The sequence below is a fragment of the Rana temporaria genome, chromosome 2 (assembly GCF_905171775.1).
Source record: "Rana temporaria chromosome 2, aRanTem1.1, whole genome shotgun sequence".
In the NCBI taxonomy this organism is placed as follows: Eukaryota; Metazoa; Chordata; class Amphibia; order Anura; family Ranidae; genus Rana; species Rana temporaria.
Window position 1 is genome coordinate 456070064 of NC_053490.1, and position 26997 is coordinate 456097060.

The following is a 26997-nucleotide window of genomic DNA, read 5'->3' on the forward strand; positions in this document are numbered from 1 at the left end:
CATCGCGTCACGATTTTCCGAAAGAAGCCGAACGTCGGTGCGCAGGCGCAGTATAGAGCCGCACCGACGTTCGGCTTCTTTCGGCTACGAGTGACGCGATGGATGCGACCGTCGGAAGCCTCTCGGAAGACTGTCAATCAAGAAGGAACGCCCGCTCCCAAAGACCCATACCCGGAAGCGACGGAAGAAGATGCAGCTCGAAAACGAGTAAGTACGGATCATATTTTAATACAAATAGCCGATTCCCCTAGACCGAACGAGCAGGAAGCTAAGGGAAAAAAAAAAAAAAAAAAGAAATGGTTGAACTCCCGCTTTAAGCTTTGACAAATATCCTGAAAGCTGATTAGTTTCTATGTAGAGCTGCACCAGAGTTTGCACTCTCCAGTTTTAGTTAATCAATCCTTTAGTATTCATTTGTAGATTCCAAAAAAAAAAAAGACATCCAGTCAATATGCTATTCATATTACTGCCAAAACTGGTCCTCATATGTGGTTAGGACATTAGACTCATTCGGGGAAGTGAATTTTCACACATTTTTTTTTGTGAAGGTTTAGTAAATCAGCCCAACGGTCTAATTGGCAAGTGAATACCAGAATGGATATACAATCCTAACATGATGGTTCTAAACCCCACAACTTCTACATAAAATACATCCTCAGGTATCCACTCTCTGTTACCAATGTCAAGAGACCAAGGGCATACTTCTACACATTTCTAAAGCCTCGTACACACGACCGAGTTTCTCGGCAAAAAACAGCAAGAAACTTGCTGGGAGATATTTTTTTGCCAAGGAAACCGGTCGTGTGTACATTTTCGTTGAGGAAACTGTCGAGAAACTCGACGAGCCAAAAAGAGAGCATGTTCTCTGTTTCCTTGATGGGAATGGAGAAAATTGGCTTGTCGAGTTCCTCGACAGCCTAACAAGGAACTCGACGAGGAAAACGATGTGTTTCGCCCGTCGAGTTCCTCGGTCGTGTGTACGAGGCTTTAGACTGCCTTAGACTATGGGACTTCTGGTCTGCAGTTAAAACCTCCCTTAAAACATTGACAGATGTGTCTCTTGCAAAGAAACCTGCAATGTACTTACTCCATGATACTCTGTTATCATTTAAACAATATAAGAATTCCCTTCTCAAGCACCTTTTGAACTCTGCAAAGACCTGCAAATCCACCATTTGGAAAAAAAAAAACAGAACCACCTAATACAGAATAATGGTAAGTTAGAATAACTGACACAACAAATGGAACAATTCGCCCCTGAATCAAAAGAACAATCTGAAAAGTACTTTCAAATTTGAACTCCTTGGTTCTTCTATAAGGATTCTCTACTCCAAGGTCACAACTTCTGCTAGGTGCCTTATGTTGTTCTGGCTTAAGGCATAATATGGGGACAATGTACACAAGAGAGAAGGGATCTATACATTCCCCTACATGCACTCCCCCTCTCTCTTCCACACTTTTTTTTTTCTTTCAAATTTTTTCCTGTAGGTCTTGTTTTTATAAATAGGCTTCATTTATCTGGCAGAGTGCCTGACATATTTGAAGAGTGGAAATCAAGGATACTGGTGTTCACATCTAATATCTAATAAAGTGAATAGAACCCATTTTTTAAAAAATTCCCCTGCACGTGATTGGATGTACTAAGTGAACATTTACTTAATTTCGGCTATCTGGGCCAAGATTCATTTTAGTTTACTCCCTCAGATTCTGGGGATTCTGCCATTCTAAAACACTAATGATCCAAACTTATAACATAACTTTTGTTTTAGTTTTGTGAGGTTGCTTGCAAGATGAATCACTTGCTGTTTTTTACATTGCTCTGTTGGTGAGAGATCGCTAGTATAATTATATCTGCAATGGCAATTACAAAGTAGCAGTATCACGCACCCCAACACAATTTCCTTTTTTTTTCTTAACGATCCCAACACTAATGTAAATTCACTAAACTTCTGAGTACCATGCGATAGATGTAATGATTGCCAAATAATATCTTCCTTGATAGATTTTTCAGTGGCGGCCAGTCCATAAGAGGCACATGGGCATCGCCCCCCCCAGTTTGCAAGCAGGACACCGGACTACTGCCTTTCTATGAGGCCTGTCTTTTTTTTAAAGCACATGATTAGAGCCCTTAGGCTCTAATTGGCTTGAAAAAGGTTTTGCTCGGGGCGCAAAGGACTGCGCCCCGCACCCTCCCACATGTGATACTAGTGAATCAGGCAGATCTAAAGAAGACTGGGTTAGTAGGGAGGAGAATCCTGGAAAGCCACTGCACCATGACCGCTGGAGGGGTGAGTGCAGACCTGGGGGGTTTGTTTGCTGCCTCCCCAAAAATGGTTAGAAGCAGCAGCCACCACTGAGAATCTCCATAATATAAACAAAAAATCTGAAAGTTAGGCCACCAGAGACTTAAACCTTCATTGTGGCCTTGTAGGTGGTGGTGGAGACATAAATTACTGTGAGAAATGTCTTCACTAGTCTTAGAAAGTTAAAAGAGGCCAGAAGGTGGTCCAGTACATTGGTGTTCACAATAAAGTGGTGTTGGTCTAAAATTGTATCTTAGGTATTTGCCAAACGTTAATGCTTTTTGAATCAAACACTCAAGCCTGGTGCTTGTGTGGCCTGTAGCAACTCCAGTGTTAAAAGTGTATGTTAAGGCAAAAATAAAAAAATATAATTAATACACCTCTGGACTACATGCAACTTTCCTCATGTTTATCTCTTTAAACATTCTGCAAGTACAGAAAAAAAAGTTGATTTGTCAGAAATACAGGGGTTGATTTACTAAAACTGGGGACTGCAAAATTTGGTGCAGTTCTGCTCAGCTTCCCGTTTTTTATTTTTGTCAAAGCTTAATTGAACAAGCTGAAGTTAAAAGCTGATTGATTATCATGCACAGCTGCACCAGATTTTGCACTCTCCAGATGTAGTAAATCGACCCCACTGTGTGATATTACCTTCATCTTTGAAATTAGATCACAGCTCTGAATTCCTAATTCCAAATATCATTTGTGATGGATTACAAAGAACACAGACCTATCCTCATCCCCAAGTTCCTACACAGAGAGAACAGGTAGGTATTAGCTTACAAGATTTCTGGCGCAATTTAATAGGTACCATATATACTCGAGTATAAGCCAACCTGAATATAAGCCGAGGCACCTAATTTTACCACAAAAAAATGCGAAAACTTATTAATTCGAGTATAAGCCTAGGGTAGCAAATGCAGCAGCTACTGTAAGTGGAAAAGAGGTTCAACAATGCCCATTTGCAGCTTCACTGTGGCCATTTACAGCCTTACTGTGCCCACTGCAAGCCTCACTGTGCCCATTGCATGCCTCACTGTGCCCATTGCAAGCCTCACTGTGCCCATTGCAAGCCTCACTGTGCCCATTGCATGCCTCACTTTGCCCATTGCAAGCTTCAATGTGCCCATTTGCAGCCTCACTGTGCCCATTGCATGCCTCACTTTGCCCATTGCAAACCTCACTGTGCCCATTGCATGCCTCACTGTGCCCATTGTAAGCCTCACTGGGCCCATTGCATGCCTCACTCTGCCCATTGCATGCCTCACTGTGCCCATTGCAAGCCTCACTGTGCCCATTGCAAGCCTCACTGTGCCCATTGCAAGCCTCACTGTGCCCATTGCAAGCCTCACTGTGCCCATTGCATGCCTTACTGTGCCCATTGCAAGCCTCATTGTGCCCATTGCAAGCCTCACTGTGCCCATGTACCATATCCGCCGTGTCAGAAAAGGAAAGCCATATTACACTGTACATTGTCCCCTCTGATTCACAGCAGGGCTGTATGTATCGGAAGTCCACGCTGTCCACTTTTACAAAGCTCCACCTCCTCCTCATCACAGACGAACAAGGAGGAGGTGGAACGGCGTGGACGGTGTGGACTTCAGAGGGGACAATGTACTGCGTAATAAGGGTTTCCTTCCCTCCTCATCAAGACTGACAAGGCGGGAGAGGAAACCTGACTCGAGTATAAGCAGAGGGGGGATTTTTCACTACACAGAAAATGTGCTGAAAAACTTGGCTTATGCTCGAGAATACACAGCATTTTTTGCACCTATGAAACTGACTTGAATGGTCATTTTAGCAGACCAAAAGGAAGCAAATAAGAGAAGTTCCTTGTAGAATTTACATACACTTTAAGATGTTTTATGCTTTTCTAAAACCTATGCAACAAAATCCAACAGACAGTATGTTTAATGACATTGTTTTAATTCCTTTTATCTGAAAAGGGTTTGACACACGTATTTGTAGTTCGGCAGAGCTGTAACTAAATGGACAATGCTTTGGAAAGGAACAGTAAACACTTTCATGCTGTGCATTCATTGGCTGAGGTTTAAGTGTATTAAAACAAGACTTGTTTCTCCCTGAGAAAGCTGACAGTGCCCCCATGTGTTCCCACCCTCAACAGAAGCATGTAAATCTGAGTTTTCTTAAAATTACTGGAGGGAGAGAGGGCTTTCCTGCTTATCAAGTACCCTTGTTTGACGTTTTTCGTTATAGACAGCATAAAACAGAATACAGCATAGACTGAGCTTCCTATTTAAATACCTTCTCTTCTTCCTGTAGACCCCCAAAGCTTTATGGTTTTTCTTATCAATAGTATTGCTATTGCTGACACATTTCTTGTCACAAGATATGCTCGCAATATCAAGGCTACCAGTAAGGCCGCGTACACACGATAGGTTAACCAGAGGACAACGGTCTGATGGACCGTTTTCATCGGTCAAAACCGATCGTGTGTGGGCCCCATAGGTTATTTAACCATCGGTTAAAAAAAAGCCAACTTGCTTTAAATTTTAACCGATGGATTCCTAACCGATAGATCAAAACCGATCGTTAGTAGGCACGACCATCGGTTTTAAAATCCATGCATGCTCAAAATTAAGTCAACGCATGCTTGGAAGCATCGAACTTCATTTTTTTCAGCACGTCGTTGTGTTTTACGTCACCGTGTTATTTAACCAATGGTGTGTGGGCGCGACGGTTAACGCGACGGTTAACGCAACGGTTAACCTATGACAACGGTCCTTCAGACCGTTCTCATCGGATGGACTGATCGTGTGTACGAGGCTTAAGACTACCACTAGAGGTCTTTCCCACAGACTGTGTCTGACTACTTTACATATTATAAAACTATACTATTGGCCCACATGGCTTGTGATGGGACAAGGCCAGTCAGAATAGTACTATAATCATATAGTACTATTCTGCCTGTCTTGTTCTCATCACAACCCACGCGGTGCAATAGAATAGTTTTATAAGATAATGATAAAACGTTTTTTTCAAGAGAGGGAGGCCTCTCATAATTACACGAACATTCAGCAAAATAGCTTAGTGTCTTTTGCCTTGTCTAAAAACGTGCAGTCCATGCTGTTTCCTGTCCATGTCATCTCAAATCATCTCTAATGTTATCCTTCTAATCTGACTGCATTTGGCTGAATAAGAGAGTTTATTGCAAATAATTGGCTATAGTAATTCCACTGGATAGGCTATAAGTTCAACAGGTCTACATTTCCCTTTACAGATACAGCAAGGCTTAGTTGAGACAATGGACAAGCCTGCCGAGTTCCTGAGTTACTCCATAATAAATAACAGCAGCAGCAAAGGAGCAGCTGGGAAAATGTGATTTGAGTTGGTAAACTTTCCTATCCATTGACCACCTGTAAACACCTAAACTCTTGCAAAGCCCAAGAAAAAGACCTCAGTAAGTAAATAAATAAACTAGGACACAAACAAGTAAAGCAGGGGTTTCCCAGTCGTCTCTCCCACCAATAAACGCACAATGGTTTTAAGATTAAAAAGAAACAAGTCCCTTTATTTTGCCAGTAAAGTTCCGTGTCTTGTCTTTAATGTCTTTTTTAGTTCCCAGCTTCAAAGTTTCCTCTCTTGTACCACTGCATGTCCTTGACTCTGCGGATAGACTGAATCTGGGGCTGGGTGGCTCCCCAGTTGTTCCAGTGCTTGTATGGTCCAAATTCCATCAAGTATTGGTATCCTCTGTATCCAGGATATTGGTATCCAACCCATCTAGAAGAAGATATTCAATGCAATTATCATTAGTTTAATATACTTTTTTGGTCAAATTTTAAATGTGTTAAATCTGTTTATTTTATTGAAAAGTTTGTGGCTACGAAGATTTATACTTCTGATAGTGTATATGCCTGCAATAGCAGGGATTTCCCTTACATTTCTGATTCTCTTGCAACGCTCAGCAGCACTGATATCCAATGACTCATTTAGTAAACACCAACTCATTAAGAAATCGGCTGTACAACAGACATGGTACTTGCGTCATAGCACTGACTGGCCCCACAATGCACGGTTGGAGACTTAGTTAAAAACCTATATATCATTTGCTGCTTCTAAGCTACCTTTTCTTTGAGGATCCACACACACTGGGCTTAATAAAACACTGCGGCCCAGATTCACAAAGACTTACGACGGCGTATCTCCAGATACGCTGTCGTAAGTCCGAATGGCCGCCGTCGTATCTATGCTCCTGATTCATAGAATCAGTTACGCATAGATTTGGCCAAGATACGAGCGGCGTAAGTCTCCTACGCCGTCGTATCTTGGGTTGCAATAATTACGCAGGCTGCTAGGTGGTGCTTCCTTGATTTCTGTGTCGAATATGTAAATGAGCAAGATACGCCGATTCACGAACGTACGTACGCCCGTCGCAATTAGTTACGCCGTTTACGTAAGACATACGCCGGCATAAAGATAAAGCATGTCTCTAGGTGGCTCAGCCCATGCAAAGTATGGACGTCGGAACAAGCGTATCTTTTTACGTCGTTTGCGTAAGTCGTATGCGAATAGGGTTGTGCGTAAGTTACGTTCACGTCACAGGCATTGAGCCGACGTATCTTGGGGCGTAAATACGACGTGATACTGAGCATGCGCGCGCATGCGCCGTTCGTTCGGCCATGCATCTACATGGGGTCAAGCCTCATTTAAATACAACACGCCCCCTACCAGCCTACTTTGAATTACGCACGCTTACGCCGGCCCATTTAGGCTACGCCGCCGTAACTTACGCAAGTGCTTTGTGAATACAGCACTTGCCTCTCTAAGTTGCGGCGGCGTAGCGTAAATACGATACGCTACGCCCGCGCAACGTAGAGCGGCCGTACGTGAATCTAGGCCTGCTTCTTCAGAAGTTTTGCCTGTAGAAGCAGCTCAATGTTATCTTATGTGTCCATGCACATTAGGACAGTTAGAAGGATATTTTAAAGCAGTAGTAAACCGCTGTCTTTTTTCTTTTTTTTTTAAAACCTGCAAGGCAATGTCATAATGTGCAAGTATGCATCGCATTTTAGCACATTATTTGAAACTTACCTTACAATGAAGCCCTCCAGTGGTGTTCTGTCACCATCTTCACTCGGTCTCCCTTTCAGGTTCACAGACTCTAGCTGTGTGAGTGGCTGGAGCTGCGATGCCATCACTGTTTACAGCACAGGATTTTGAAGAAAGGGCATGGATATGCCGTTCCTTCAGAGCGCATGCACCAGTGATGTCACTGGCTGCATTTACAGTAAATATCCCTTAAACGGTGTACATTTAGGAGATATTTACCGCACTTATAGTTAAGCCTTATTATAGGCTTATCTATAGGTAAATTCATGCTTGGGAGTTTGCTCCCACTTTAAGCTCGGTGTTTAGAGGAAGAAAAAAAACCTTTACCCCTGTTTTGCGTTTTTAAGAGCAGTTTTCTGGCAGAAAAAATGCTAAACGCACTTAAACATTAGTTCACAAAGTGCTCAAAATTAGCATTTTTTTCTGCCAGTTCCCTGGAAGTGGCAGTTTTTTTTTTAAGCCAGTGTGCATGGTCCCTGAGTGAGATCATAGCTAGGCAAAACAGAAAAAGCCAAAGGGCAAGGCAAGTTGTATTAGGTAAGTTTTAAATACATTTCCTACACCACGGATGGGTAAAAGGGGTTCCCAGATCACTAAGGATAGAGGATAGTAAAGACGCCTAAATGAAAAGCATATTCTTCTGTATTCTGTAAATATCATATCCTGTTGTTTATCATGTAGCAATTTATATGATAACACATTGCAAACAGAAATGGTTGACAACCTACGTTGAGCTGGTGGTTCAGATACATTGCAGTTTTTAACTGCTTAGATTGAATACCCAGAAATTAGTTTGATTGTAAAGCATTACACCTTTCTTCACATTATGTTCTGAAATAAGTTGTTTGTGCGTTTTAGTGCTATCCAGTCACATAACCACAATTAGCAGTTTTCTCTGTAGATGCATTATAGAGTGGAGTAAGAACATAAATACTCTAATTAATAATAAATGCTTATTGTCCTCCTGCCGTTCAGCAGATTCTCAACATTGCTGTGTCAGCTTCTCATATAAAGCAAAATTAGTCTTATTTCCATAAGTGCCCAACTTGCACATCGGATCGGACAATTTGTACAGCTAATTTTTTTAATTTTTTTTAGATAGAATAGAAAACAGATACAACCCATGTTTTTTTACTGTCCTGTTTTAGACAGTTTGGTCTTGTTGTTGACATATACTTGTATTTCCTATGTCCGGGGTGCAACAGGAAATGGAACAGTGGAAATCTATTTAAAGGGAGGGAAATCACCTCTTCTAAATTTGTCAGCATAAGAGGTGTCCCAGTTGGAAACTTTCCCCCGACCTGATTTACTATCACTTACTATTTCAGCTACAGCTACTAAGGGCAATAAGAGGGAAAAATCTACCTAAAAGGGACACAGACGAGAGGTTCTCATTTTTTCACAACAATTGTAAAGGTGGATGATTGAGTAAGGGTTGCTTTTGTAGACATTAAACAATAATTTGAACTATGAGTAGTTTATTTAATTTTATGTTCTTTGTATTTGTGTTTTTTCTTTGTATATTTGATTGTTATTGGTGTACTGTTGCTTTAAATAATTTATTCTCATCCCACTTTAGCTCAGAAAATCCTATTCCTGCTGGCATCACTCAGGCCCCCGTAAAGTCTAAAAGACAGTAAACCAGCCCTTTGTTTAGAAAGTCTGGAGACCCTTGATTTAGAAGAATTTCCTATTTGCAACACTTCAAACTAAATTTAAATGGATTGTAAAGGTTTTTCTTTTTTTAAATAACAAACATGTTATACTTACCTCCACTGTGCAGTTCGTTTTGAGTGGCGATCCTGCTGTTCTGGGGTCCCTCGGCGGCTGTCTCGGCTCCTCCCTGCAATAGCAAACCCCCTCTGGGAAGCTCTCTTCCGAGGGGTTTGCCTTGCTGGCGTGCTCCCATGTCATACAGTCGTTGTCCATAGCCGCCGCTTGTATGACTCGGCCCTGCCCCCGTCAGCCGCGTCATTGGCTTTGATTGACAGCAACGGGAGCCAATGGCTGCGCTGCTATCAATCTATCCAATCAACGCCGAGGCTCCATGGAGAAGAGGTCGCCCGGGGGATGCGCAGAGCAGGTGAACGGGCTCAGTTAAGTAAAACGGGGGGCTGGGGGGCCTGTGACAGTGAGGTGTTTTTTTACCTTAAAGCGGGAGTTCATCCGAATTTTTTTTTGAACATTAGATTGAGGCTCATTTTGTCAAGGGGAATCGGGTGTTTTTTTAAATCGAAGCAGTACTTACCGTTTTAGAGATAGATCTTCTCCGCCACTTCCGGGTATGGTCTTCGGGACTGGGCGTTCCTATTTGATTGACAGGCTTCCGACGGTCGCATACATCGCGTCACGAGTAGCCGAAAGAAGCCGAACGTTCGGCTACTTTCGGAAAATTGTGACGCGCTGTATGCGACCGTCGGAAGCCTGTCGGAAGCCTGTCAATCAAATAGGGACGCCCAGTCCCGCAGCCCATACCCGGAAGCGGCGGAGAAGATCTATCTCTAAGACGGTAAGTACTGCTTCGATTTAAAAAAAAACACCTGATTCCCCTTGACAAAATGAGCCTCAATCTAATGTTAAAAATGTAGTTTTTGGGTGAACCTCCACTTTAATGCACAGGATGCATTAAGGTGAAAAAACACGAACCTTTACAACCCCCTTAAAATTGTAAAGGCAATCTAAATAGTTCTGCCCATAGGTGCTATAAAATTAATTAGGTAGAAGTATTTCTTTTACGTTGTAGAACCCTGTAGCACACAGAATAGTACATTTCAGGAAAAAATGTAGTAAACAAAATGTAGTAATGTACATATTAAAAAAATACAGCGCTTTTCTAAGGAGTACTTACGTTCCTCCAAGAACCTGAACACTAGCAACTCTATCCTGGAATCCATAGGACCATAAGCTGGGAATGTCTTCATCGCAGACCTCCATCTTCCTGCCCTCGAAGTTTGTACATTCGTACAAGGAGATTTTGTAATCCTGAGTGTCCTGTAATTAGATGCATCATTAAACCATATCTCTGGTTAAACACTAACCTGATATTCTGAAACAATGGAAAGTTTGTGCTTCACAAAATATAATGTTAATCCATCAGCTTTGTGGAATGTTAAATGTGTCTTACTAATTGAATAGGAACTATTCTAAACACTCTCCCTGTCTGGATGAAAGTACAAATCTAGTTTTCCCCTGCCATATGCTTTAATTCACTTTAAGCTCCCTATGACTGCTATTTGATGTTGCTCTATTTAAACTTATTCTTGCCCTAAACATTGAGAACAAGTGTTGTACCTGAAAACACATGCACAGCACCATAAAACCCTCCTAGATGCCATTCTGCATTTTAGATTTCTGTTATTCCCATCACGTGGCAATTTCCTTTTCTTAAAAGGAATGAATAATATTTTCCTTATAATTTATTTTATTTATGTACTACATTTAAAAGTAAAAACATATTTTTCTTAATTTCACATATTTTTGGTAATAATGAAATATTTTATTATTTAACACTTTTGTGGGCAGCATTTGGCAAGTGTGAGTCTGATACACCATGGTTTCAGATAGATGGATAGATAGAGAACTGAATCAGCCAACTGAATGAGGAACATATCATCACCTGCCTCTACTTTAGAGACAGTGCTATCTAGATCTTCAGTTTGCAGGGGCAGTTACCAACAACTGAGCTAGTGCTGGGCTTTCTCCTATATTGCACACTCTAAGGGGCAGATCCACGAAAGAATTACGCCGGCGTATCTCTTGATACGCCGCGTAATTTCAAATTTTGCGCGTCGTATCTTTGTTTTGTATCTACAAAACAAGATACGACGGCATCTCGGATGGATCCAACAGGCGTACGTCTTCGTACGCCTGTCGGATCTTAGGTGCAATTTTTCGGTGGCCGCTAGGTGGCGTTGCCGTCGAATTCCGCGTCGAGTATGCAAATTAGCTAGTTACGGCGATCTACGAACGTACGTCCGGCCGGCACATTTTTTTACGTCGTTTGCGTTCGGCTTTTTCCGGCGTATAGTTAAACCTGCTATTATGAGGTGTACTCAATGTTAAGTATGGCCGTCGTTCCCGCCTCGCATTTACAATTTTTTACGTCGTTTGCGTAAGTCGTTTACGAATAGGGATTTGCGTAGAATGACGTCAACGTCTTAAACATTGGCTTGTTCCGGTTTCATTTCGAGCATGCGCACTGGGATTCCCCCACGACGCCACATGCGCAGTTAAAAAAACGTTGTTTACGTTGGGTCACGACGTATTTACATAAAACATGCCCCCATCACAGAGATTTGAATGCCGCGCCATTACGCTGCCAAAGATACACTACGCCGTCATAACGTACGGCGTGAATTCTTTGAGGATTCGAAAAAAAAAAGATAAGTTACGGCGGCGTAGTGTATCTTAGATACGCTACGCCCGGCGGATTAATGCGCCAATGTACGTGGATCTACCCCTAAATCTAGAAAGCTCCCTTCATAATATGTTTATGTGTTAACTTCATATAGTAAAATTATAGAAAACATTATTTTTTATAGAAAGAGTAATAATATAAAAAAAGTTTCCCTGTAAAGTGTATGAATAGCCCAAACCTTGTTTTTTTGATTGTTTTGGATAGAATAGAGAAGGGTTGAAACCACTGTAAACTTATATTTGTTGTCTCAGTCCCATTGGGGAGATAACATTTACCTTTATGTTAAAATCAGTGCCAGTTTATATTTTGCTGTCTGTATTCCACTACAAGATATTAACCACTACTTTTCTCTTCTAGAGATGCAACAGGAAGTGACCGGGACACAAAAAGCAATGCAAACTTGACAGCGATTCTAATTTTCTCCCAGCATATCCAAAACAAAAAAAAAAGTTTTGCCAATACTGAAACTTGGAATATTAGCTACTAGATGTAAGTATGTATAAAATGCGGTCTGGCCCTTACCATACGGACTGGTCTCAGGGACATAATCCTGTCAGCACGGAAGCAGTTGGACCAGGAGTCCCAACGAGGATATTCTCCTTTCTCCATAATGAACATCTCACCAGTAAAGTCTTTCTGCTCAAAAGCAACCCAACTGTGAAATCAAACTGTCTTACATCAGAATCAGCTGTACAGTAACATGGTAGTGTTTTTTCCAATGGGGAAACATGGTACATCAATAACTACGTCACATACTAGGTGAAAACTCACACTTTGGCATTAATATGAACACCATTGTGTATCTCCACCTAAAGTTGATATTTTAGATTCTCTTTGTCACTAGTAGAGCATTGATTGGCTACTTACATATTTTAGGTGAGTATCAGTGTCAAAATAATTATTACAGTGTTAAGCAAATGAGTGCCATTCCTAACAAAGTTTTTATAATGTAAAAAAAGGGTAATCCAGCTGCCAGCGAGACACCCTCTTAAAACCATGGAGAATGTTGGGAATGCAAAAGCAAAGCTGTTGAAGTCACTAATGTCGCGTACACACAATTGGAATTTCCGACAAGAAAAGTTTGATGTGAGCTTTTGGGCAGAAATTCTGACCGTGTGTAGGCCCCATCAGACTTTTTCTGTCGGAACTTCCGACAGCAAAAATTTGAGAGATGGTTCTCAATTTTTCCGACGGGAAAAGTTCTTGTCAGAAATTCCAATCGTCTGTACACTGCATAAGAGATATCAGTAACCGATGGGTGTTACAACCCATCATTATTAACCTCGAAAGCTAATACCAGTGTTGCTTGGATTTACACTTTAAACATCCAGGGTCAATTTTTTTAACTATGCTTTTAATGTGACTAAACAGCTTTCAATGTGACTAGAAAAACTTTCATTTTAGCATGTTACAAGGAATGCACCTTTGTAGTCTGGATCATTGTGGAGCTCAATGTCAGCCATCTGTCTAGGGCAGCAGCACAAGTGAGTGCTGGAGGGTTCTATTAAATATCTTTGTATTCTCACAGCCATAACTATTTATTAATATAATGTAGATGGTAATATGTCAATTCAAAAGTAGATTGGCTTCCCAAGACTTCTATCCAGCAAAAAACAATCTGAATTGCAACAGATTAGGCCAAGTATGCTGATTGCTGATATCATTTGAAAAAACAACATAAACGATCATCAGAGCCACATGCGCAAACAGATGTAGTCCTCTCATAATCAAATCTTTTATTGTAAGTTTACTGGGCCTGATTCCCAAAAGAGATACGCAGACTTAACTGCTGTTCAGTCTGTGCCTAACTTTGGAAACGATCCTCAAAAGGCTTTTTCCAAAGTTAGGCAGAAAATCTGACATGTGTAAGACACTTACACGGTCAGATCTTAGGATGCAGTACTGCATCCCCGGCTGGGGGCATTTCTCATGGAAATGCAGCTTTGAGTATGCAAATGAGGACTTAAGCAGATTCTCAAAGCATTTCAGCATTGTGATTTCTGCTGGTTTTACAATGTGTAAAGTTAGTCACACCTTGTAAAGGCCCATTCAAGCGACGGCATTTGGTATGCATTCCTGAGGGAGAACTCCACAGCAATTTTTAAATTCAAAACCGGCATGGGTTCCCCCCCCCAGGAGCATACCAGGCCCTTAGGTCTGGTATGGGTTGTAAGGAGACCCCCCCTACGCCGAAAAATCGACGTAGGGGGTCCCCCTACAATCCATACCAGACCCGTATCCAAAGCACGCTACCCGGCCGGCCAGGAAGGGAGTGGGGACGAGCGAGCGCCCCCCCCCTCCTGAGCCGTGCCAGGCCGCATGCCCTCAACATGGGGGGGTTGGGTGCTCTGGGGCAGGGGGGCGCACTGCGGGCCCCCCCACCCCAGAGCACCCTGTCCCCATGTTGATGAGGACAGGACCTCTTCCCGACAACCCTTGCCGTTGGTTGTCGGGGTCTGCGGGCGGGGGCTTATCGGAATCTGGGAGTCCCCCCAAATAAGGGGGCCCCCAGATACCGGCCCCCCACCCTAAGTGAATGGATATGGGGTACATCGTACCCCTACCCATTCACCTGGAGGCAAAAAGTAAAAGTTAGTAAACACACAACACAAGGGTTTTTAAAATAATTTATTATTCTGCTCCGGAGGCCCCCCCTGTCTTCTTTATTAGCTCTAATACCAGGGGGGGCTTCTTCTTCCGCTCTCCGGGGGTCTTCTTCCACTCTCCGGGGGGGTTTCTTCTTCCGCTCTCCGGGGGGGGCTTCTCCGCTCTCCGGGGATCTTCTTCTATCTTCGCCGCTCTCCGCTGTTGACTCGGCGAACCCCGGTTCTTCTGCAGCTGTCCGGTGCCTTCTTCTTCAGCGCTGGCTGCCTGCTATCTTTGTGTGTTAGCTCAATTAGTAACAGGCAGCCAGCGCGGTCTTCTGTGACGTCAGGTTCTTCTTCTCCCCTCTTCCGATGTTGACTCGTCACCTCTTGACACTGCAATGATGGAAGCGCGTCTTGCATCCCATTTATATAGGCATCACCGTCCCATCATGCTCCGGCAGGTACCCACGTGGTGGGTGCCTACCCACGTGCACCCACCACGTGGGTACCTACCGGAGCATGATGGGACGGTGATGCCTATATAAATGGGATGCAAGGCGCGCTTCCATCATTACAGTGACAAGAGGCGACGAGTCAACATCGGAAGAGGGGAGAAGAAGAACCTGACGTCACAGAAGACCGCGCTGGCTGCCTGTTACTAATTGAGCTAACACACAAAGATAGCAGGCAGCCAGCGCTGAAGAAGAAGGCACCGGACAGCTGCAGAAGAACCGGGGTTCGCCGAGTCAACAGCGGAGAGCGGCGAAGATAGAAGAAGACCCCCGGAGAGCGGGGAAGCCCCCCCCGGAGAGCGGAAGAAGAAACCCCCCCGGAGAGTGGAAGAAGACCCCCGGAGAGCGGAAGAAGAAGCCCCCCCTGATATTAGAGCTAATAAAGAAGACAGGGGGGGCCTCCGGAGCAGAATAATAAATTATTTTAAAAACCCTTGTGTTGTGTGTTTAATAACTTTTACTTTTTGCCTACAGGTGAATGGGTAGGGGTACGATGTACCCCATATCCATTCACTTAGGGTGGGGGGCCGGTATCTGGGGGCCCCCTTATTTGAGGGGACTCCCAGATTCCGATAAGCCCCCCACCCGCATACCCCGACAACCAACGGCAAGGGTTGTCGGGAAGAGGTCCTGTCCTCATCAACATGGGGACAGGGTGCTCTGGGGTGGGGGGGCCCGTAGTGCACCCCCCTGCCCCAGAGCACCCAACCCCCCCATGTTGAGGGCATGCGGCCTGGCACGGCTCAGGAGGGGGGGGGCGCTCGCTCGTCCCCACTCCCTTCCTGACCGGCCGGGTAGCGTGCTTTGGATACGGGTCTGGTATGGATTGTAGGGGGACCCCTACGTCAAATTTTCGGCGTAGGGGGGGTCTCTTTACAACCCATACCAGACCTAAGGGCCTGGTATGCTCCTGGGGGGGGGAGCCCATGCCGGTTTTTTCTTTGAAAATTGGCATGGAGTTCTCCCTCTCAGGAATGCATGCTGAGCGATGCTGTCATTTTTTTTTATAATTATTTGTTTTCCCGGTGCGTATATTTTTTTTCACCCATCGCAACTTTAGTGTCCCGTCGCAATCCACAAAGCCGCCAGGCGTAAATTACGTTCGCGCGCTGCACGTCGGGAAAATTACGTCACACGCATGCGCAGTACGGCCGGCGCGGGAGCGCGCCTTATTTAAATTTTAAACGCCCCCCGGAGAGGAGGACCGCCTTGCGACGGCGGCACTTAAGTTACACGGCCTGAAATTTCTAGGTAAGTGCTTTGAAGATCAGGCACTTAGGTAGAGATTTTAAGTCAGTGTAACTTAACTGCTGAAAGTTAAGTTAGGCAGCTTTTTTGGGAATCAGGCCCACTATATCTAAGAGGATATCTGTGCAGAGATTAAATAGGCAGTTAGATTTTTGGATGTTCACTTACGGGCCACTTTCTACTCGAATGGACTTAACGTGGTCAAATCCTCGATCACACAAATTCCTGCATTCAGAGCTGAATTCTACCTTGCGACCTTGGAAATTTTCATACTCATAGCAGATCAGCTGCATAATAAATAAAAGTGATCAGTACAGAGACATGGCATTTAAATAAAAACTTCTAAACGTACATGAATGTGTCTTCCTGTAGCCTTAATAGAGTACAGACTACTTTCATGTTATCATCTAACACAGAGGTTTATTTCTATCCAAGGGCATACATTAACAAACATTTCCACATAGCATAAAACATAATTTTGTAGTCATTACCAAAAGATCCACTGGACTAAAGAACATATAGGGCCAGATTCACAACCGAGATACGACGGCGTATCTCCAGATACGCCGTCGTATCTCTGAGTTGCGCCGTCGTATCTATGCGCCTGAGATTCTTAGAATCAGTTACGTATAGATTTCCCTTAGATCCGACAGGCGTAAGTCTCTTACGCCGTCGGATCGTGACTGCATATTTACGCTGGCCGCTAGGGGCGTGTACGCTTATTTATGCGTCGAAATATGTAAATCAGCTAGATACGCGAATTCACAAACGTACGCCCGGCCGACGCAGTAAAGTTACGCCGTTTACATTAGGCTTTTCCCGGCGTAAAGTTACCCCTGCTATATGGTGGCGTAAGTGCAGCGTGCCAATGTTAAGTATGGCCGTCGTTCCAGCAAAGAAATTTTAAATTTTTACGTTGTCTGCGTAACTCGTCCGTGAATGGGGCCGGACGTAATTTACGTTCACGTCAAAACCAATACGTCCTTGCGGCATATTAGGAGCAATGCACACTGGGAGATTTCCATGACACGTCGGGTCATGGTTATTTTACATAACACACGCCCCCATGTTCCAAATTTGGATTAGGCGGGCTTACGCCGGCCGATTTACGCTACGCCGCCGCAACTTACGGAGCAAGTGCTTTGAGAATACAGCACTTGCCCGTCTAAGTTGCGGAGGCGTAACGTAAATCGGATACGTTACGCCACGGCAAAGATACGCGGATGTACGAGAATCTAGCCCATAGTTTCTGTAAGCAGCCAGTATAGATTAAAAGCAACTTATCAGGGTGGTAATTACATGTCTCATCTAAGACTGCTACCGGAGGTGCTGTACTAGTTTTCAGACAGAGCACATCTATGCAGCATGATTCTGCTAGATCTTTGGATCATCCAAAAACTAATTTAACTTGTTGGTCCAAAAGGCCAAATACAGCCTTGCAGTACAGTTCTTGCAGTAAACCAGGGAAACCAGTAACTGGTCAAAACTGTGCCCAGCCTGTTACTTTGCAATGGTGGGTCTAGGCAGTTGGTGACTTATGTCAGTACAGATAATACCAATGGGACAGATTCTCTGTTTCTTTTGCAGTCCTTATCTATGTCAATCAAAGAGAGTGGGAGGCAAAACATCTATCTTGGCTAGGACCCATCTTGCCTTAATTATTTTCTGAACAAGCACTGCTTACAGGAGACAGGTAATGCCAGCTGAAGCCTTATGTTGAAACCTCAGCTATGACAGGTCACAAACATTCTGTTTCGTGTTATGATGTATTTTATGGTTTCCTCAGATATAAAAAATTCTTAGGGTTACAATGAGATAGATCATTTTAGCAGCACTTACCTTGTAATTCTGCAGTCCTAGTGTAGAGTGGCTGCCGATGCTTCCTTGTGCTCCACTGTGAGACATCTTGGCGAATCAAGTAATCTGCAAAAAAGTATTTTCAATGTAACTAAGGTTCTCTTTGCATAAAAAAACAATTATAGCATTACAGGGAGATATAGATCAAAACCCCACTTTCAGGCACAATTTACATTTAAACTGGTAACTTATCCCCAAAAGTGGTCTAACATAGAGAGCAATCACATACCTTAAGGCAGTGGTTCTCAACCCTGTCCTCAAGTACCCCCAACAGGCCATGTTTGCAGGTTTTCCTTTATCTTCCACAGGTGCTTTAAATCAGAGTCAAAGGCTTGGTATTTTGGACAGCAATTTTATCTAAAGGAAATTCCCAAAACATGGCCTGTTGGGGGTATTTGAGGACAGGGTTCAGAACCACTGCCTTAAGGCAATACAGTTGTAACAGTGAATTAGTTATTGGGGCTTCAGTTGGTGACCTCCTTCTGTGAATATCATTTGTTTGATTTCAGGGCTTTCAAAGTTACTAACCTGGAGCAAGCATGCAGTCATAGTGAAGTCAAAACTCTTGATCTGCACACTTGTTCCAGGTCATTCCCTTAGTCATTCTCTAGAACAGTGACAAATTCCATATTCTTCAGTACAGGTTCTTTTTAACAAAGAGTTCTAGATCTTTTTTTTTTTTAAATACCCTTTTGTAGGAATAAAATGTTTCAAGGAACCTGATGTTTTCATTGCCATGTACACCAATCAGCCATAACATTATGACCAAACACCATAACCCTTCAAGGCATGAATGTCCCCAGCTCTCTGAAGTTATGTTGTGGTATCTGGCACCAAGCCGTCAGTAGCAGATTCTTTTATATTTTATAAGTTGTAAGGTGGGGCCTCCATGGAACAGACTTATTTTTCCAGTACATCCCACAGATGCCCAATTGGATTGAGATCTGGAGAACTCCTTGAACTCATTGTTGTGTTACTCAAATAATTTTTGAATTCATCAGACAATGCAACCTTCTTCCATTGCTCTGTGGCCCAGTTCTGATGCTCACATGCCCATTGTAGGTACTTTTGGCTGTGGACACAGGTCAGCATAACCACCCTGACTGGTATATGGCAATGCAATGCACCATGTGTTCTGACACCTTTCTATTGTAACTAAAATTACATTTTTCAGCAATTTGAACTACAGTAGCTCTTCTATTGGATCATATTACATGAGCCAGCCTTCACTCCCCACGTGAACGTCCATAGGCTACTAGATTTGCTATAGCTGGATGTTTGCATAGCTATGTGATTCCTTTGAAATTAGTTAAGAGCAAACTCAAATGAATCATGGTTAATGATAGGTTGTCACGCATCCTGATCAATTCACAATCCAAATTTGAAGCTATCTGGGACCTGTGAATCTGATACATCCCACAGCTCTGACCTGATGTGGCATTTCCTTCACACTGATCCCTTTCTATTCCCTTCCTGCTCCTTATTCTTTCTTCTTTTGCTCTTGAGAATTTGTATTTGTTTCTTCCTTCTCATGTGCATTGGCAAATAAAAATCCACATATACCGTATTTTTTGCTCTATATGCACCTGACCATAAGACGCACATAGGTTTTGGGGGAGAAAACAAGAAAAAAAAATATTCTGAACCAAATGGTCTTCTAAAATATTTACCAGTGCCCATGAAATGCAGCATGACCTATGCCAAAGAAATCCCTCCCAGCATAAATCCTCACTCTCAGAAAATAAATCCTCCCCCATCACAAACCTGTGCCATTTTCTCTCCCCTCCCAGTACAAACCCCCCCTCCCCTAGCTGCTTCTCCTGTTCTGTAAGAGCAGCCCGCTCTCCTGGGACTTGTAGTGCACTAGACTGTGGGGAAACTGAGGAATCCTCAGTCCCCCCGCAGAGGCACTACAAGTCTCAGCAGAGCAGGCTGCCATATTTCACCCCCCACAGAGGCACTACAAGTCCCAGCATAGGAGGCTGCCAAATTTCACCCCCCACAGAGGCACTACAAGTCCCAGCATAGGAGGCTGCCATATTTCACCCCCACAGAGGCACTACAAGTCCCAGCATAGGAGGCTGCCAAATTTCACCCCCCACAGAAGCACTACAAGTCCCAGCATAGCAGGTTGCTATATTTTAGCCCCCCACAGAGGCAATACAAGTCCCAGCAGAGCGGGCTGTCACCTGTCTTCCAAACACAGAATTAGGAAACTGCACAGCCTTCCATCCACTCACTCCTTGGCTGCCATACACTCCTCCCCACTCTCCCCTTACAATAGTGTCCTACTTGAGTCTGGGCGGCATATCGAGCTGCATAGTGGGGAAGTGGGCATGATTTCCCCTTCTCTAAAAGACACGTGCCGGCTCCCTGGCGTTCTTTAAATCTCTCCTACCCGCAGGCTGCAGCACACAAGGCTGCAGATCACTTTGCCACTGGCCAGGCACCTCCGTGGCTGCATCGGCGGCTGGAGCAATAAGCTGGTCATAGTAATGTATAAAAAAAGTTTGTACACATCTGAATGAGGTTATGATTTATAGCATCCAGTGCAAAGCTCAGTACCTGCTCCTCTTCTGTGGATGTGAGATCTGGCAGACGTTCCATCGTGACATTCTGTTTTCCTTACAGCCAGTAAACCATGAGGTCAGGACATACCACTACAACTGTGCTGGAGGAGGCCCAAGGACTCGGGAGTACAGTGCGGGGGGCGGCTTTTTTGCGGGCAGTGGTGGGGGGCATTAATAGCGGCAGCGGGGGGCGGGGGCCTGATGTACATTCGGACTATAAGACGCAGAAACATTTTCCCCCATATTTTTTGGGGAAAAAAGTGCGTCTCATAGTCCGAAAAATACGGTAAGTGCTAATGACCATTGCTATGTATATTCAAACATGAAAAGTAGTGCATTCAGAAAAGTATTGAAAAGGAAAATACATCTATACTAAGCTATAGGGGTTCCCTGTAAAGTAGATGTAATAAATACATGATGCAACGTTTAAATTGAGCTAACAGAATATTATTCAGTGCTCAGGGCAATGATAATGTGCAAAGTGATGGTACAGCTTTTTTATAATGTAACCGCTTTGATTAACAGTGGTCACATGATCGAGAGCCCACCCCGCTGGCTCTTGATCAGAAGCAATAATAAGAAGCTGTAGGTACAACTTGGTCAGTGTTCTCGTGCGGGGGCCTTCTGGACATCAAAACACAATTTTGCTGCAACATATATGCATTACTATACATGGTCAGCACAAGGTTAAAAAAGTTCAACTGTGTTATAGAGAGCAAAAAATGCACTGAAAATAACCCAAAAAGCAAACTTGACAGTCACAATAAATAAAAATGTAACTCACAAATAGTGAAACTATACAAAAATAATATTCACAACAACAAACTGGGCTTTCCATTAAATCAGGGATAGATTTATCACCATAAATAGAAAAAGTTATCTTATATAAGGTCATCAAAACTTTATCACAAAATTCTAAACCAAGTTAGAAGCAGGAAAGCAAGTAAATTTCAAGAATAAAAGAGGTGATCCAAGTAGAGGGGGGTTAAGGTGTCAAAAGTTGTATATCTACAGGCGCCAGGGATTGAATTCTAAATTGGGGTTACCTACAGGATGCCGAGTATGACTAATGATTCCGCAATAAAAACATATAGTTTCTAGAAAATGCTGTAAACATATTTTTTTGTTCTAAAGTTTGGATTTAACTAATGCTCATCCCAACTAAATATTTAACAAAGTATACAAAGAAGAAGAAAATTAAGCTTGCATTTGGCAGATACCATTCCAAAATACAACAGTAGCTCGGGGCAACTGTCTAGAAACTAAATATTTCCAAAATTCAGAAAAACATAACTAATGTAACTAATGTGCCCAATTGTTCTGTCTATATCAAAAGTTAAATATCCACCTCCAACTATCTATCTACGGTATCTATCTATCTATCTATCTATCTATCTATCTATCTATCTATCTATCTATCTATCTATCTATCTATCTCTCTATCTATCTCTCTATCTATCTATCTATCTATCTATATATAATACTTCAAAGAAACACATACAGATCATAAACATATATTGACATACTTTATATCGATGTATACAGGAAAAGGGGACATGCAGAGTGTTACTCACAGTATCGCTGTGACTGAGCCACTGATAGATGGTTGATGTTGGTGTTGAGCCAGGCCCCCTCCCCACTAATATATATGCCATGAATTTGCTTGCATCATACTTTCTTTGTAACTTTTCAAAAGGAGTGGTCTAAGTTGAATGAAAAGACACCTATGAGCCCAAAGCCCATATTACGGACAAAGGAGACTGAGAAGTGTGCTGTGGTCTTTCAGCCGAATGGGGATAAATTATCTGATGTTGTTCATTGTTTTGTGCTAGCACAGAGGATCAGCAGAAAACAAAGAGCTCAATAAAAGACACAGTTTTCTGATGGTGTCATTGGCAAAAACCGCTGACTCCACTGGCTGTGCACTGTGCAGCTTCATTACCTCACTTGTTTTAGGAGATTTAGGAGCTAAGTAAACTAAAGCTGCACATAGACAATATAGGGCTGTTGGATGTGAAGGAAAGATATAACTGTCAAAAGATTTATATTATACAGATATCCCCATTAACATGCATTTCTGAATTATTTGATCGTGAAAGTTAATGGTTATGGAGCAAGCAGGGACACCTCCAGTGCTAAAATACCTTGGGGAAAACAATACCAATTGGCCATCAATATCCAACATGGCACCTTTTTCCCCTGAGATCAAACAGCCAAAGCTGTCTGGAGCCCATGGAAATTAAGATTATTACCAATACAAAAATAAATTATATAAAGTGTGTTATTTACATACATGCAGTTTATCATAGCGTACAGGCTAAACTGTGGGCTACATCAATAAATGTTAAAATATTCTGTTATAGAGCATGGGGTGCTTTCATCCTGAGCTGCTTTCAATATCAAGCACCTGAAGTTAAAGGCCCGGATTCAAAGACAGCGGCGCACATTTATGCCGCCGTAGCGTATCTTCTGTACGCTACGCCGACGCAGCGCAGAGAGGCAAGCACTGAATTAACAAAGCCAGTGCTGCCAAAACTGCGCTGGGTTTCCTAGGCGTAAGCCGGCGTAGGTGGAAGTGGGCGTGAGCAATGCAAATGAGGCGTGACACCATGCAAATGATGGGCCGAGTGCCAGACAGATACGTATAACGAACGGTGCACGCGCCGTCCCGTGGACGCATCCCAGTGCGCATGCTCAGAATCCCGTTGGAACTTCTCCCTAAGATACGCCGGATCACTGCCTATGGCGTGAACGTAACCTACGCCTAGTCATATTCACGTCCTACCTAAACTACGTAAAATACGTCGGCTTGTGTTCCCTGGTGCAGCCCTTTGCATGGATGCTGCTGACACACCTCCTTTATGGGGCATAACTTTACGCCGGACGTATGACTTTAGGCGAACTGCGTCGGGCGCACGTATGTTCCCTCATTTGCATATGTGAATAAAAAATCAATGGGAGCGCCAAATACGTCCAGCGTAAATATGCACCCACTCTACGCCGACGTAGGCAAGTTACGTTGGTCGGATGAAGCCTGTTTTTAGGCGTATCTTAGTTTGTGGTCCCGGCGCATAGATACGACGGCACATATTTGCACTTACGCGGCGTATCTGGAGATACGTCGGCGCAAGTGCTTTGTGAATCCGGGCCAAAGTGTTTTAATTCAAATCATAGTTGATGCTGGATAGGTAGACCACCTGACAATTAGTGGCACCTCCATGCTTGGGTTTGAAATTGACCATCATGAGGATAAGCACTGAGATACAGTGCGAAACGCGTCAGCTTTTTGTTCTGATTTTGGCCGTGGCATGTCATTTTGTGACCCATTTTTATTAAAGGAACAAGTTTTTTGGAGTGCGGCTGTCCCAGCCCTTTCTTTTATTCAAATGACCATCATGAGGAGGTCCCACATGCCTTGTAGTACTTGATCCAGATCAGTGACTTAAATAGTACTAATATCAACTTAACAACCAGGTAACTAGTTTGTCCCCAATGCAAGTTTTCTTTAATAAAGTCCTGTAAATTAATAAAAGGAATGGAAAAAGATAAAAATTAAAAATAGACATGTCTTTTATAACTAAAGCCCTGTACACATGATCGGTTTGTCCGATGAAAACAGACCCCCTGAGTCAATACTTTGTAGAACCACCTTTCTCTGCAATTACAGCTGCAAGTCTTTTTGGGGATGTCTCTACCAGCTTCGAACAACTTCTTTGCAAAATAGCTCAGGCTCTGTCAGATTGGATGGAGAGCGTCTGTGAACAGCAATTTTAAAATCTTGTCACAGATTCTCCATTGGATTTAGGTCTGGGCTTTGACTTGGCCACTCTAATACATAAATATGCTTTGACCTAAACCATTTATTTGTAGCTCTGTCTGTATGTTTAGGGTCATGGTCCTGCGTGACATTGAACCTCCGCCCAGTCTCAAGTCTTTTGCAGACTCGAACAGGTTTTCTTCTAAGATTGCCCTGTATTTGGCTCCATCCATCTTCCATTCAACTCTGACCAGCTTCCCTGTCCCTGCTGAAGAAAAGCATTCACACAACATGATGCTGCCACTGCTATGTTTCACGGTGGGGATGGTGTGTTCAGGGAGATGTGCAGTGTTAGTTTTTCCGCAACACATTGCGTTTTGCTTTTTATGTCAAAAAGTTACATTTTGGTCTCACAGAGCACCTTCTTCCACATGTTTGCTGTGTCCCCCATGTGGCTTCTTGCAAACTGGACTTCTTATGGCTTTGTTTCAGCAATGGCTTTCTTCTTGCCACTCTTCCATAAAGGCCAGATTTGTGGAGTGCGCGACTGAGGCCCTGTACACACGATCAGTCCAAACTGATGAAAACGGACTGAAGTTCAGTTTCATCGGTCCAAACCGACCGTGTGTGGGCCCCATCAGTCTATTATCCTTCGGTCCAGAAATTTAGAACTTGCTTTAAAATTGAACTGATGGACTGGTAACCGATAGGTCAAAACCGATGGTTAGTATGCAAAAGCATGCTCAGAATCAAGTCGACGCATGCTTGGAAGCATTGAACTTAATTTTTCTCAGCACGTCGTTGTGTTTTACGTCACCGCGTTGGGCTCGATCGGTTTTTGAACTGATGGTGTGTAGGCACATCAGTGTGTAGGCATATCAGACCATCAGTCAGCTTCATCGGTGAACCGATGAAACTGAACTTCAGTCCGTTTTCATCAGTTTGGACTGATCGTGTGTATAGGGCCTTATAGTTGTCCTGTGGACAGATTCTCCCACCTGAGCTGTGGATCTCTGCAGCTCCTCCAGAGTTACCATGGGCCTCTTGGCTGCTTCTCTGATTAAAGCTCTCATTGCCTGGCCTGCCAGTTTAGGTGGATGGCCATGTCTTGGTTGGTTTGCAGTTGTGCTCTTTCCATTTTAGGATGATGGATTGTACAGTGCTCTGATGTTCAAAGCTTGGGATGTTTTTTTTTTTATAACCTAACCCTGTTTTAAACTTCTCCACAACTTTATCCCTGACATGTCTGGTGTGTTCCTTGGCCTTCATTATGCTGTTTGTTCACTAAGGTTTTCTAACAAACCTCTGAGGGCTTCACAGAACAGCTGTATTTACTACCGAGAATAAATTATACACAGGTGGACTCTATTTATTGATTGGATGACTTCTGAAGGCATTTGGTTCCACTAGATTTTAGTTAGGGTATCAGAGTAAAGGGGGCTGAATACAAATGCACTCCACACTTTTCACAGATTTATTTGTAAAAAACATTTTAAAACATTTATCATTTTCCTTCTACTTCACAAGTATGTGCTACTTTGTGTTCGTCTATCACATAAAATCCCAATAAAATACATTTAAGTTTTTGGTTGTAACTTTATAAATGTGATTTTCATTAAATAGTTTGCTGATCTAATAAAAGTTTACAAGAGGAACTAAACCCATCGATTCAATAGTTCCAGAAAACAGTTACATTCCCGGCATGCTGGGAATGCTAACTGTCACATAATGCTTGTGCACTCAACCACTGGTAAACCATCAAATGGCTGGTGCATAACTGTTCACATGTGCAGGAGGTTGCTGTGTTGTGGAACAGGGCTAAATTGAGCTGTGCTGAGCAAGAATACTGGGAAAGTGGCAGAGCAACACAGAAAAGAGCCACAAAGAGAGAACAGAGGAACAGAGCTGCAAAGGCCAGAGAGAGAGCCACTGTACTTCTGTGTCAAGCTGCAGAGACAGGCTTGAGAGTGGAGCCTGATGTGTGAGATGTGACCTTCCGCCTGGTCTTCAGGGGACAGACTTTGACCAACACTTGTGGCAGCAGGCATCTTGGCCATCAGTGGTTATAATATTTTGCTTCCTTTTCCTAAAGGATTATTTTCTTAAAAAGGTTGTAACACTAAAAAATGTAAATTAAATTAAATAAAAAGATCCTGTTCCTTAAAAGCAGGTTAAACAGCATAGTGCTTGTGCTGTCTAATCTGTCCTTTTTTATGCTGTAAGAAACCTGGTTGATCCTGCCTGTTCCTGTGTTCCCCTAGATGAACTTACCATGGTAATCATGGCTGCTGATCCATAATACCGTGGTCAGTTTATGTGCCTCTGTCATCTTGCTGTGTTATAGTCTCTCCTCTCTCCCCCTCCTTCCCTGCCTGTCAGCTCCTGTGTGTGTGCGATCTCCTCCCCGCCCCTCCCCTCCAGACACTATTAGTAGCTGACAGTAAAGTCAGAGAGTAGGATTACTGCCAGCCCCTATGTTCTAATAAGGTATACTACACAGTGTAAATGTTTTTTTTTTTTTTAAATTATGCCGCTAAATATCTTATTTCAGATTGCCTCTGTGTCATCACGAGACCTCCCGCTGCTCTCCTCCCCCGAACTAAGAACTACAGTGGGAGGGGATGAGCGGACAGCACAGCGGTTACTGTTGTCATTATGTCTCAGTACTGTGC

General features: G+C 43.2%; 1 protein-coding gene across 1 annotated transcript; it reads right to left on the minus strand.

The window, feature by feature from the left end:
• Window positions 1-5806: 5806 nt before the first annotated feature.
• Window positions 5807-22231, minus strand: LOC120927708 (beta-crystallin B1-like). Its single transcript, XM_040338547.1, has 6 exons — window positions 22143-22231; window positions 17981-18064; window positions 16310-16428; window positions 12316-12448; window positions 10225-10367; window positions 5807-6047 (listed from the first exon to the last, which is right to left on the minus strand). Exons 2-6 carry the CDS (start codon window positions 18044-18046, stop codon window positions 5879-5881), a joined length of 630 nt encoding a protein of 209 aa, XP_040194481.1. The 5' UTR covers window positions 18047-18064; window positions 22143-22231; the 3' UTR covers window positions 5807-5878.
• Between the last annotated feature and the right edge of the window lie 4766 nt (window positions 22232-26997).

What these genes read in the sequence shown, in the direction of transcription:
- LOC120927708 (XM_040338547.1), bottom strand. Translation starts at nt 18,046, where the DNA reads ATGTCTCACAGTGGAGCACAAGGAAGCATCGGCAGCCACTCTACACTA. An exon ending in CCCTGAGACCAGTCCGTATG is followed by an intron (nt 10,368 to 12,315) that starts GTAAGGGCCAGA and finishes ATCTAATTACAG; the next exon opens with GACACTCAGGATTACAAAAT. An exon ending in GTTCAGGTTCTTGGAGGAAC is followed by an intron (nt 6,048 to 10,224) that starts GTAAGTACTCCT and finishes ATCTTCTTCTAG; the next exon opens with ATGGGTTGGATACCAATATC.